The sequence below is a fragment of the Pleurodeles waltl genome, chromosome 1_2 (assembly GCF_031143425.1).
Source record: "Pleurodeles waltl isolate 20211129_DDA chromosome 1_2, aPleWal1.hap1.20221129, whole genome shotgun sequence".
Lineage (NCBI taxonomy): Eukaryota > Metazoa > Chordata > Amphibia > Caudata > Salamandridae > Pleurodeles > Pleurodeles waltl.
In genome coordinates this window covers 1,128,787,285-1,128,800,356 of record NC_090437.1, presented here as the reverse complement: position 1 = coordinate 1,128,800,356, position 13,072 = coordinate 1,128,787,285, and the positions used below count along the sequence as shown (strand labels likewise).

At 46.2% G+C, this 13,072-nt stretch overlaps 1 protein-coding gene across 3 annotated transcripts in view; it reads left to right on the top strand.

Annotated features, from left to right (window-relative positions):
- CPEB2 (cytoplasmic polyadenylation element binding protein 2) overlaps positions 1–13,072 on the top strand; it is a 201,480-nt gene that overhangs the window by 73,361 nt on the left and 115,047 nt on the right. For all 3 annotated transcript variants that reach the window (XM_069202676.1, XM_069202685.1, XM_069202695.1), the window contains exon 5: positions 10,226–10,249. In XM_069202676.1, the coding sequence (XP_069058777.1) occupies positions 10,226–10,249 (24 nt within the window). The remainder of the gene's footprint in view (positions 1–10,225; positions 10,250–13,072) is intronic.

The window sequence follows — 13,072 nt, the reverse complement described above, 5'->3', positions numbered from 1 at the left end:
AACCCTATTGGGGGAATCCTCCATCTGCAAGATGGAGGATTTCTAAAAGTTAGAGTCACCTCAGCTCAGGACACCTTAGGGGCTGTCCTGACTGGCCAGTGACTCCTCCTTGTTATTCTCATTATTTTCTCCGGCCTTGCCGCCAAAAGTGGGGCCTGGCCGGAGGGGGCGGGCAACTCCACTAGCTGGAGTGTCCTGCTGGGTTGGCACAAAGGAGGTGGGCCTTTGAGGCTCACCGCCAGGTGTGACAATTCCTGCCTGGGAGAGGTGTTAGCATCTCCACCCAGTGCAGGCTTTGTTACTGGCCTCAGAGTGACAAAGGCACTCTCCCCATGGGGCCAGCAACATGTCTCGGTTTGTGGCAGGCTGCTAAAACTAGTCAGCCTACACAGATAGTCGGTTAAGTTTCAGGGGGCACCTCTAAGGTGCCCTCTGTGGTGTATTTTACAATAAAATGTACACTGGGATCAGTGTGCATTTATTGTGCTGAGAAGTTTGATACCAAACTTCCCAGTTTTCAGTGTAGCCATTATGGTGCTGTGGAGTTCGTGTTTGACAGACTCCCAGACCATATACTCTTATGGCTACCCTGCACTTACAATGTCTAAGGTTTTGTTTAGACACTGTAGGGGTACCATGCTCCTGCACTGGTACCCTCACCTATGGTATAGTGCACCCTGCCTTAGGGCTGTAAGGCCTGCTAGAGGGGTGTCTTACCTATACTGCATAGGCAGTGAGAGGCTGGCATGGCACCCTGAGGGGAGTGCCATGTCGACTTACTCGTTTTGTCCTCACTAGCACACACAAGCTGGCAAGCAGTGTGTCTGTGCTGAGTGAGAGGTCTCCAGGGTGGCATAAGACATGCTGCAGCCCTTAGAGACCTTCCTTGGCATCAGGGCCCTTTGTACTAGAAGTACCAGTTACAAGGGACTTATCTGGATGCCAGGGTCTGCCAATTGTGGATACAAAAGTACAGGTTAGGGAAAGAACACTGGTGCTGGGGCCTGGTTAGCAGGCCTCAGCACACTTTCAATTGTAAACATAGCATCAGCAAAGGCAAAAAGTCAGGGGGCAACCATGCCAAGGAGGCATTTCCTTACACAACCCCCCCCCAAACGAAAGAGGATGAGACTAACCTTTCCCAAGAGAGTCTTCATTTTCTAAGTGGAAGAACCTGGAAAGGCCATCTGCATTGGCATGGGCAGTCCCAGGTCTGTGTTCCACTATAAAGTCCATTCCCTGTAGGGAGATGGACCACCTCAACAGTTTAGGATTTTCACCTTTCATTTGCATCAGCCATTTGAGAGGTCTGTGGTCAGTTTGAACTAGGAAGTGAGTCCCAAAGAGGTATGGTCTCAGCTTCTTCAGGGACCAAACCACAGCAAAGGCCTCCCTCTCAATGGCACTCCAACGCTGCTCCCTGGGGAGTAACCTCCTGCTAATGAAAGCAACAGGCTGGTCAAGGCCATCATCATTTGTTTGGGACAAAACTGCCCCTATCCCATGTTCAGAGGCATCAGTCTGCACAATGAACTGCTTAGAATAATCTGGAGCTTTGAGAACTGGTGCTGAGCACATTGCTTGTTTCAGGGTGTCAAAGGCCTGTTGGCAGTCCACAGTCCAGTTCACTTTCTTGGGCATTTTCTTGGAGGTGAGCTCAGTGAGGGCTGTCACAATGGATCCATATCCCTTCACAAACCTCCTGTAGTACCCAGTCAAGCCAAGGAATGCCCTGACTTGAGTCTGGGTTTTTGGAGCTACCCAGTCCAGAATGGTCTGGATCTTGGGTTGGAGTGGCTGAACTTGGCCTCCACCTACAAGGTGGCCCAAGTAAACCACAGTTCCCTGCCCTATCTGGCATTTGGATGCCTTGATAGAGAGGCCTGCAGATTGCAGAGCCCTCAAAACCTTCTTCAGGTGGACCAGGTGATCCTGCCAGGTGGAGCTAAAGACAGCAATATCATCAAGATAAGCTGTGCTAAAGGACTCCAAGCCAGCAAGGACTTGATTCACCAACCTTTGGAAGGTGGCAGGGGCATTCTTTAAACCAAAGGGCATAACAGTAAACTGATAATGCCCATCAGGTGTGGAGAATGCTGTCTTTTCTTTTGCTCCAGGTGCCATTTTTATTTGCCAGTACCCTGCTGTCAAGTCAAAGGTACTTAGAAATTTGGCAGCACCTAACTTATCAATGAGCTCATCAGCTCTGGGAATTGGATGGGCATCTGTCTTGGTGACAGAGTTGAGCCCTCTGTAGTCCACACAAAACCTCATCTCTTTCTTTCCATCTTTGGTGTGAGGTTTGGGGACTAAGACCACTGGGCTAGCCCAGGGGCTGTCAGAGCGCTCAATCACTCCCAATTCCAGCATCTTGTGGACTTCCATCTTGATGCTTTCCTTAACATGGTCAGACTGTCTGAAGATTTTGTTCTTGACAGGCATGCTGTCTCCTGTGTCCACATCATGGGTACACAGGTGTGTCTGACCAGGGGTTAGGGAGAAAAGCTCAGGAAACTGTTGTAGGACTCTCCTACAATCAGCCTGCTGTTGGCCAGAGAGGGTGTCTGAGTAGATCACTCCATCTACTGTGCCATCTTTTGGGTCTGATGACAGAAGATCAGGGAGAGGTTCACTCTCTGCCTCCTGATCCTCATCTGTTACCATTAACAGATTCACATCAGCCCTGTCATGGAAGAGCTTAAGGCGGTTCACATGGATCACCCTCTTGGGGCTCCTGCTTGTGCCCAGGTCCACCAGGTAGGTGACCTGACTCTTCCTCTCTAGCACTGGGTAAGGGCCACTCCATTTGTCCTGGAGTGCCCTGGGAGCCACAGGCTCCAGAACCCAGACTTTCTGCCCTGGTTGGAACTCAACCAGTGCAGCCTTTTGGTCATACCAAAACTTCTGGAGTTGTTGGCTGGCCTCAAGGTTTTTGGTTGCCTTTTCCATGTACTCTGCCATTCTAGAGCGAAGGCCAAGTACATAGTCCACTATGTCCTGTTTAGGCTCATGGAGAGGTCTCTCCCAGCCTTCTTTAACAAGGGCAAGTGGTCCCCTTACAGGATGACCAAACAGAAGTTCAAAGGGTGAGAACCCTACTCCCTTCTGTGGTACCTCCCTGTAAGCGAAAAGCAGACATGGCAGGAGGACATCCCATCTCCTTTTGAGTTTTTCTGGGAGCCCCATGATCATGCCCTTTAATGTCTTGTTGAATCTCTCAACTAAGCCATTAGTTTGTGGATGGTAAGGTGTAGTGAATTTATAAGTCACTCCACACTCATTCCACATGTGCTTTAGGTATGCTGACATGAAGTTGGTACCTCTGTCAGACACCACCTCCTTAGGGAAACCCACTCTGGTAAAGATACCAATGAGGGCCTTGGCTACTGCAGGGGCAGTAGTCGACCTAAGGGGAATAGCTTCAGGATACCTGGTAGCATGATCCACTACTACCAGGATATACATATTTCCTGAGGCTGTGGGAGGTTCCAGTGGACCAACTATGTCCACACCCACTCTTTCAAAGGGCACCCCCACCACAGGAAGTGGAATGAGGGGGGCCTTTGGATGCCCACCTGTCTTACCACTGGCTTGACAGGTGGGGCAGGAGAGGCAAAACTCCTTAACCATGTTGGACATATTGGGCCAGTAGAAGTGGTTGACTAACCTCTCCCACGTCTTGGTTTGTCCCAAATGTCCAGCAAGGGGAATGTCATGGGCCAATGTTAGGATGAACTCTCTGAACAGCTGAGGCACTACCACTCTCCTAGTGGCACCAGGTTTGGGGTCTCTGGCCTCAGTGTACAGGAGCCCATCTTCCCAATAGACCCTATGTGTTCCATTTTTCTTGCCTTTGGACTCTTCAGCAGCTTGCTGCCTAAGGCCTTCAAGAGAGGGACAGGTTTCTTGTCCCTTACACAGCTCCTCCCTTGAGGGTCCCCCTGGGCCTAAGAGCTCAACCTGATAAGGTTCAAGCTCCAAAGGCTCAGTTCCCTCAGAGGGCAGAACTTCTTCCTGAGAAGAGAGGTTCCCTTTCTTTTGCTGTGTTGCAGTTGGTTTCCCAACTGACTTTCCTGTTCTCTTGGTAGGCTGGGCCATTTTTCCAGACTCCAGCTCTACTTTTTCACCCTGTGCCTTGCATTGTGCTCTTGTTTTCACACACACCAGTTCAGGGATACCCAGCATTGCTGCATGGGTTTTTAGCTCTACCTCAGCCCATGCTGAGGACTCCAGGTCATTTCCAAGCAGACAGTCCACTGGGATATTTGAGGAGACCACCACCTGCTTCAGGCCATTGACCCCTCCCCATTCTAAAGTAACCATTGCCATGGGATGTACTTTTCTCTGATTGTCAGCGTTGGTGACTGTGTAAGTTTTTCCAGTCAGGTATTGGCCAGGGGAAACCAGTTTCTCTGTCACCATGGTGACACTGGCACCTGTATCCCTCAGGCCCTCTATTCTAGTCCCATTAATTAAGAGTTGCTGTCTGTATTTTTGCATGTTAGGCGGCCAGACAGCTAGTGTGGCTAAATCCACCCCACCCTCAGAAACTAGAGTAGCTTCAGTGTGGACCCTGATTTGCTCTGGGCACACTGTTGATCCCACTTGGAGACTAGCCATACCAGTGTTACCTGGATGGGAGTTTGGAGTGGAACCTTTCTTGGGACAGGCCTTGTCTCCAGTTTGGTGTCCATGCTGTTTACAGCTATGACACCAGGCCTTTTTGGGATCAAAGTTTTTACCCTTGTACCCATTGTTTTGTGAAGAGGCTCTGGGCCCACCCTCCTGTGCAGGTTTTTGGGGGCCTGTAGAAGACTCTTTACTATTTTTAGTTTTGGTTGTCTCATCACCCTTCTGCTGGGGAGTCTTCGTGACCCCTTTCTTTTGGTCACCCCCTGTTGAAGTCTTGGACACCCTTGTCTTGACCCAATGGTCCGCCTTCTTTCCCAATTCTTGGGGAGAAATTGGTCCTAGGTCTACCAGATGCTGATGCAGTTTATCATTGAAACAATTACTTAACAGGTGTTCTTTCACAAATAAATTGTACAGCCCATCATAATTACTTACACCACTGCCTTGAATCCAACCATCTAGTGTTTTCACTGAGTAGTCAACAAAGTCAACCCAGGTCTGGCTCGAGGATTTTTGAGCCCCCCTGAACCTAACCCTGTACTCCTCAGTGGAGAATCCAAAGCCCTCAATCAGGGTACCCTTCATGAGGTCATAAGATTCTGCATCTTGTCCAGAGAGTGTGAGGAGTCTATCCCTACACTTTCCTGTGAACATTTCCCAAAGGAGAGCACCCCAGTGAGATCTGTTCACTTTTCTGGTTACACAAGCCCTCTCAAAAGCTGTGAACCATTTGGTGATGTCATCACCATCTTCATATTTAGTTACAATCCCTTTGGGGATTTTCAACATGTCAGGAGAATCTCTGACCCTATTTATGTTGCTGCCACCATTGATGGGTCCTAGGCCCATCTCTTGTCTTTCCCTCTCTATGGCTAGGATCTGTCTTTCCAAAGCCAACCTTTTGGCCATCCTGGCTAACTGGATGTCCTCTTCACTGGAGTTATCCTCAGTGATTTCAGAGTTGTTGGTCCCTCCTGTGAGGGAACCAGCATCTCTGACTATTATTTGTGGAGTCAGGGCTTGAGAAGCCCTGCTCTCCCTAAGTAGGACTGGAGGGGGGGAATTTCCCTCCAAGTCACTATCTTCATCCTCTGAGTTGCCATCCTCAGAGGGGTTGGCCTTTTCAAACTCTGCCAAAAGCTCCTGGAGCTGTACTTTGGTAGGTTTGGGGCCCATTGCTATTTTCTTTAGTTTACAGAGTGACCTTAGCTCTCTCATCTGTAGATGGAGGTAAGGTGTGGTGTCGAGTTCCACCACATTCACATCTGTGCTAGACATTATGCTTCTAAAAGTTGGAATACTTTTTAAGAAACTAAAACTGGTTCTAGAATCTAATTCAAACTTTTACAAACTTTTAAACTCTAAAAGAAATGCTAAACAGGATCTAACACAAGGCCCTAGCAGGTCTTTTAAGAATTTAGAAAACTTTTCAAATTGCAAAAATCAATTTCTAATGACAATTTTGGAATTTGTCGTGTGATCAGGTATTGGCTGAGTAGTCCAGCAAATGCAAAGTCTTGTACCCCACCGCTGATCCACCAATGTAGGAAGTTGGCTCTGTATGTGCTATTTCAAAGTAAGGAATAGCATGCACAGAGTCCAAGGGTTCCCCTTAGAGGTAAAATAGTGGTAAAAATAGATAATACTAATGCTCTATTTTGTGGTAGTGTGGTCGAGCAGTAGGCTTATCCAAGGAGTAGTGTTAAGCATTTGTTGTACATACACATAGACAATAAATGAGGTGCACACACTCAGAGACAAATCCAGCCAATAGGTTTTTATATAGAAAAATATCTTTTCTTAGTTTATTTTAAGAACCACAGGTTCAAATTCTACATGTAATATCTCATTCGAAAGGTATTGCAGGTAAGTACTTTAGGAACTTCAAATCATCAAAATTGCATGTATACTTTTCAAGTTATTGACAAATAGCTGTTTTAAAAGTGGACACTTAGTGCAATTTTCACAGTTCCTAGGGGAGGTAAGTATTTGTTAGTTTTACCAGGTAAGTAAGACACTTACAGGGTTCAGTTCTTGGTCCAAGGTAGCCCACCGTTGGGGGTTCAGAGCAACCCCAAAGTCACCACACCAGCAGCTCAGGGCCGGTCAGGTGCAGAGTTCAAAGTGGTGCCCAAAACACATAGGCTAGAATGGAGAGAAGGGGGTGCCCCGGTTCCGGTCTGCTTGCAGGTAAGTACCCGCGTCTTCGGAGGGCAGACCAGGGGGGTTTTGTAGGGCACCGGGGGGGACACAAGTCCACACAGAAATTTCACCCTCAGCGGCGCGGGGGCGGCCGGGTGCAGTGTAGAAACAAGCGTCGGGTTCGCAATGTTAGTCTATGAGAGATCTCGGGATCTCTTCAGCGCTGCAGGCAGGCAAGGGGGGGATTCCTCGGGGAAACCTCCACTTGGGCAAGGGAGAGGGACTCCTGGGGGTCACTTCTCCAGTGAAAGTCCGGTCCTTCAGGTCCTGGGGGCTGCGGGTGCAGGGTCTCTCCCAGGCGTCGGGACTTTAGGTTCAAAGAGTCGCGGTCAGGGGAAGCCTCGGGATTCCCTCTGCAGGCGGCGCTGTGGGGGCTCAGGGGGGACAGGTTTTGGTACTCACAGTATCAGAGTAGTCCTGGGGTCCCTCCTGAGGTGTTGGATCTCCACCAGCCGAGTCGGGGTCGCCGGGTGCAGTGTTGCAAGTCTCACGCTTCTTGCGGGGAGCTTGCAGGGTTCTTTAAAGCTGCTGGAAACAAAGTTGCAGCTTTTCTTGGAGCAGGTCCGCTGTCCTCGGGAGTTTCTTGTCTTTTCGAAGCAGGGGCAGTCCTCAGAGGATGTCGAGGTCGCTGGTCCCTTCGGAAGGCGTCGCTGGAGCAGGATCTTTGGAAGGCAGGAGACAGGCCGGTGAGTTTCTGGAGCCAAGGCAGTTGTCGTCTTCTGGTCTTCCGCTGCAGGGGTTTTCAGCTGGGCAGTCCTTCTTCTTGTTGCAGGAATCTAATTTTCTAGGGTTCAGGGTAGCCCTTAAATACTAAATTTAAGGGCGTGTTTAGGTCTGGGGGGTTAGTAGCCAATGGCTACTAGCCCTGAGGGTGGGTACACCCTCTTTGTGCCTCCTCCCAAGGGGAGGGGGTCACAATCCTAACCCTATTGGGGGAATCCTCCATCTGCAAGATGGAGGATTTCTAAAAGTTAGAGTCACCTCAGCTCAGGACACCTTAGGGGCTGTCCTGACTGGCCAGTGACTCCTCCTTGTTATTCTCATTATTTTCTCCGGCCTTGCCGCCAAAAGTGGGGCCTGGCCGGAGGGGGCGGGCAACTCCACTAGCTGGAGTGTCCTGCTGGGTTGGCACAAAGGAGGTGGGCCTTTGAGGCTCACCGCCAGGTGTGACAATTCCTGCCTGGGAGAGGTGTTAGCATCTCCACCCAGTGCAGGCTTTGTTACTGGCCTCAGAGTGACAAAGGCACTCTCCCCATGGGGCCAGCAACATGTCTCGGTTTGTGGCAGGCTGCTAAAACTAGTCAGCCTACACAGATAGTCGGTTAAGTTTCAGGGGGCACCTCTAAGGTGCCCTCTGTGGTGTATTTTACAATAAAATGTACACTGGGATCAGTGTGCATTTATTGTGCTGAGAAGTTTGATACCAAACTTCCCAGTTTTCAGTGTAGCCATTATGGTGCTGTGGAGTTCGTGTTTGACAGACTCCCAGACCATATACTCTTATGGCTACCCTGCACTTACAATGTCTAAGGTTTTGTTTAGACACTGTAGGGGTACCATGCTCCTGCACTGGTACCCTCACCTATGGTATAGTGCACCCTGCCTTAGGGCTGTAAGGCCTGCTAGAGGGGTGTCTTACCTATACTGCATAGGCAGTGAGAGGCTGGCATGGCACCCTGAGGGGAGTGCCATGTCGACTTACTCGTTTTGTCCTCACTAGCACACACAAGCTGGCAAGCAGTGTGTCTGTGCTGAGTGAGAGGTCTCCAGGGTGGCATAAGACATGCTGCAGCCCTTAGAGACCTTCCTTGGCATCAGGGCCCTTTGTACTAGAAGTACCAGTTACAAGGGACTTATCTGGATGCCAGGGTCTGCCAATTGTGGATACAAAAGTACAGGTTAGGGAAAGAACACTGGTGCTGGGGCCTGGTTAGCAGGCCTCAGCACACTTTCAATTGTAAACATAGCATCAGCAAAGGCAAAAAGTCAGGGGGCAACCATGCCAAGGAGGCATTTCCTTACACTACTTCTCTTAACTTCTTTCCCTGTCCATTGGGTCAGGGAAAGAATCGCTTTCCTATTTTTCCTGTATTCCATCAGAAGTAAACATTTGGCTCTAGATCAGAATCCGGCGTCGGGGTGCAGATTGGGTTCAGCCTGTTATTTTCATCTGCACGACTTGCTGGTATTCTGTCAGCTGTGACATAACCGTAATTGGGGTTAACAGGACACAGCTTGTAGTTATTTTTGCTTGCAGGAAGGGCTGCTATGTGCTAAATACGAAAGGGGATTTATCTGAGATACCTAAGGAGGAGGAATGTGTGCTGTATAAATTAATGTGTAATCCTCTTCTAGACCTTTTTTTTTACCAGTGAGTGATGTGATATTTTTAAAGTGTTTAGAATTGATCTCCAGTCTATCATCGAACTAGCCCACGCAGATGGGAGCACAGAAGTGGCAGACCATTTGTTGGAGAAGAACGATGGTGAACTTTTTTCTAGAGTCAGAACTGTTCTGTCAGTTTGGGTGTGTCAGAAGGACTCAGATTTGGCATTGAATACCATGCGTGGACAACACGTTATGGGGGCTTAAGCGAGAACTACCCCAAATAGGCAAAAAATGGCTTAGCACTTTGGGGGTGGGGGGGGCTGGGAAAGGGTTAATCCCATACCGAATGTTTCATTAATGCTTTTCTCAGTAATGTTACATTTAATTTTAAGACTCAAGCTTGCAGTAAAGTCTTTAAAAGGAGCAAAACAAGGTTTTCTTTTGGTGGTTATGTTGAAATCAAATATTGAAAAAATATTCTGCTTTAGGATTTTGAGTTTGTGAAACTGACTCTTCGTGGTAGTGTCCCTCTATTTGAGTTATTATTTCATTACATCAAATGCATCATTTAAAGCCTGTGTTTGCTACTTAAGGAAGAGGTGAAAATTGCTTTAATCCTTGTTAAGCAGCCGCACAGCCTTCCTGTACCTGGGCTTGTGGATCGAATTTGTTGTAAACAGAACTTCCGTTGTTTGAAAACCAAGCACAGTGATTTGATGTTGTACTAGCTTGAGCCATTTGTTCTCGCCGTGGAACTCTGCCCCTTACCGGAGCAGTAACTTTCAGGAACTGCTCCCTTCATTTTGAACGCATTCATTGCATTGTTTCACAGATGTCACATTTCACAGATAGCGTGGCTGCTTAGTTTTTATAAATGCACTGTAGTAGAGTGTAGTTGTCGTTTTGAAAACAATTTCGCTAAAACCACAAATGTTGTTCTTTGCATGTACTTTGAATTAAATGTGTGACAGTTATTAAAAATGCAAGTCATCGCTTACATTTGGCAGATGATGTAAATAGTTTACTTTTGACCTTTCACAATTTATCCTTTGTTTGTATGCAGCAAGGAGTTATGGGCGAAGACGAGGTAATCTATTTATTTACTTTCTGTAGTAAACGTAATCCTGATGACCAAGTACTCATGGATGTTGTGAATAATAGTCCTAATTATTTTAATCGTGCATATGCAAGCACTTGCCTAGATGTACAGTTGTTCTAAACGCTTGATCTCATGTATGTTTTAATTGTAAGTAGCCATCGTATGTTTACTTACACTCCAATCCGTGTAACGTCTGTGAATTAGGAATGTAAACATTGTGCTCAAACCACTGGATTAGAAACCCCTTTGTATAGATTTGAAAGCTAATCCCCACTCTGGGGCGATATTTTCATAGTATTACAGCCTTAATTCTTCCCCCAGGCATCGGTATGCCCTGTCGTTGCCTTTTTTTTTTTTTTTTCTTCTTTCCTTTAGAACTCTTTGCAGACTGTCTCTACGATCCGCGTTGTTGCTGCGTCCGCCCGTTTATTTTAGCACAAAGTTATCCAGGGTCCAACGGAACACTTTCCATGAGCAACAGATTATGTTCAGTCATATTCATGTTTTTTTCAGACAAAGTGAGATTTTGGCAGCCTGTGACATTTTTTTTAAACTGCTTAAAACCTATACGAGTGTTTTTTCTTTATACAGTTCTGACTCTACCTGATCCCCGTGTACTTATTTTCCCCGGCACTGTTTGCTTTCTGTTGCCAGAATGCATGTGAATCCCAAATTGGCCAGATAGGATATAATACTACGTTCAACATCCTTTTAACCATACATGCCGAAATGACGCACTGATGAAAAGCAACTTAACATCCTCGGTGTTATGAAGTGCTATGCAGATGGTACAATACAACACGATGCTATGATCCGTTTCTTTAAATAGATTCACAAATCTATCAATGTTGATAAACTAAACTAGATTCGTCATTTTATCCACGCTATACAAAGTCTGTTTCCTCATAACAGTGGCTACTTTCCAAAAGATTCCATTATTTGAAAATGTCTCGTGTAAGGCAAATGTCTTCACTTACATTTTAACAATAAAAACTACTTAAACACCATGTCTTACACTTTTGAAATCGATATTTTCAGTCGGCATAACTGCCAGAACGGTCAGGTGTTAAGTGCATTTGTAGCTTTTAGTACAAAGCTTTTTTCTTTAAGGTACCATTCGAGAGTCCCTGTAAATAATTCAGAAATTAGTTAAAAAAAAACTAAAAGAAAGAACCCGCTCTTTGTGTGCGTCCAGCCACCCTGTGGCTGGCATCTTAGAGTTTAGATGGAATCGATCATTCATCTAATGTAAAATAAACGTCCTTCTGGCGATTTGCTTTTCCTACAAAGGACCTGATGAATGCATTTAAACCCTCTTGTCGAAACGATGGACATGGTATATGAAATAGTCTGCCAAACGGTTTTCTCATGTGAAGCTCGCAAACTCTATTATTCTCGGTTAAAGCTTGCAAACTCACACTTTGTCTTCTTGACTTAAAAAGCATTGGCAAAGCCAACTGGTATCCTCAATGCTAGATCTATTTGCTTTTAGTGTGCATTTTAGCCATGTTGTTCAGCAGCACGGCTGCTGTGGCATGCCTGACAGTAAATAAAATTCAAGCGCAATGACACGGTCAACGGTGACACTGTCGTAATGTTTTTTTTTCACACTTTCAACGTTGCTACACAGCAGTAGCACTGCGGTACAACATGGCTTAAAAACCATTGATAGAGCCAATAGATCTCAAATAGGCGAGACCTATTGGCTTTGCAGTGCTTGTTTATGCTACTGAAGGCAAACCTGCCTGATGCACCAATGTGATCACTGCTGATAGGTAATATTGCATGGAATGGCCACTACTTTAATCATGTCTAATGTGCTCACTATTGCAACACCGATATTAGTATCGGCATGATTTTCGTTGAACATAAGTAACCCTCATTACAGAAAAGCTTGGAACCCTCTGGGCTAATTTCTGAAGCTATGTACCACTATCAACCCAAGACAATTGTCTGTCTGTTTTGCTCACCCTGATTTAACTGCACTGTTAAGTCAACCCTATATTCGTCTGGCTCTTAAATCTGGGAATCTTGACAGTGTAAAGAACAGTGGTTCCTTTGGAAAATACAATTAAACAAACCTAAAGGGTAAATTAATTATGAAATAATTTAATGTCCTAAAGTAATTTGGTATTCAGCTAATGTTTTCCAGTTAGTATACAAGACGCATAAATAAAAAAATAGCATACCTGGTGTTAGATGTATTGCAATTCATTCAGTTATACATTAAGTTTACTGTAATAAGAACTATCTGAGAAAACCAAGATGCTCTAGTACAAGAAAACATGCATGGCACAGTGCTTAGTGTGGTGTAAAGAACAGATCAATACAAGAATAAAAATGGCTCGACATCATACTTTAATGAGCCTAAATCTCATTATGCCTTAATATGTGTGTATAACTGCCCAATCAGTGGGAAGACACCGTCCAGTTTTAGAAATCATTCTCATTGTTTCAACCCCCATAGCAAACTAGGCTGAAGTTGTCATCAGGATACTGTCGGGGGTGCTTCTATGATAGCTACCTAGTGTAGAATGGGCAAATGGCCTAAACAAAATCACAACCACGAGCAACAACATCCAGTTTTTTTATGTTCAAAGAAACCAAAAGTTTGGTTTCAGAAAGACCTTAGCTCCTCCGTGGTAGACACACGTTACATCAGCAGTTCAGGCATTGCACTTCTCTCCCAGGCATACAGACTGGTATGTTTCACTGAGATCATTCTTTCCTTCCTGAGGGTGTTATCCAAATTGCTCCCTGTTCCATTTATTCAAGGGTTGTGCACTGGAGGGCTGTTTACACCTCAAGGTG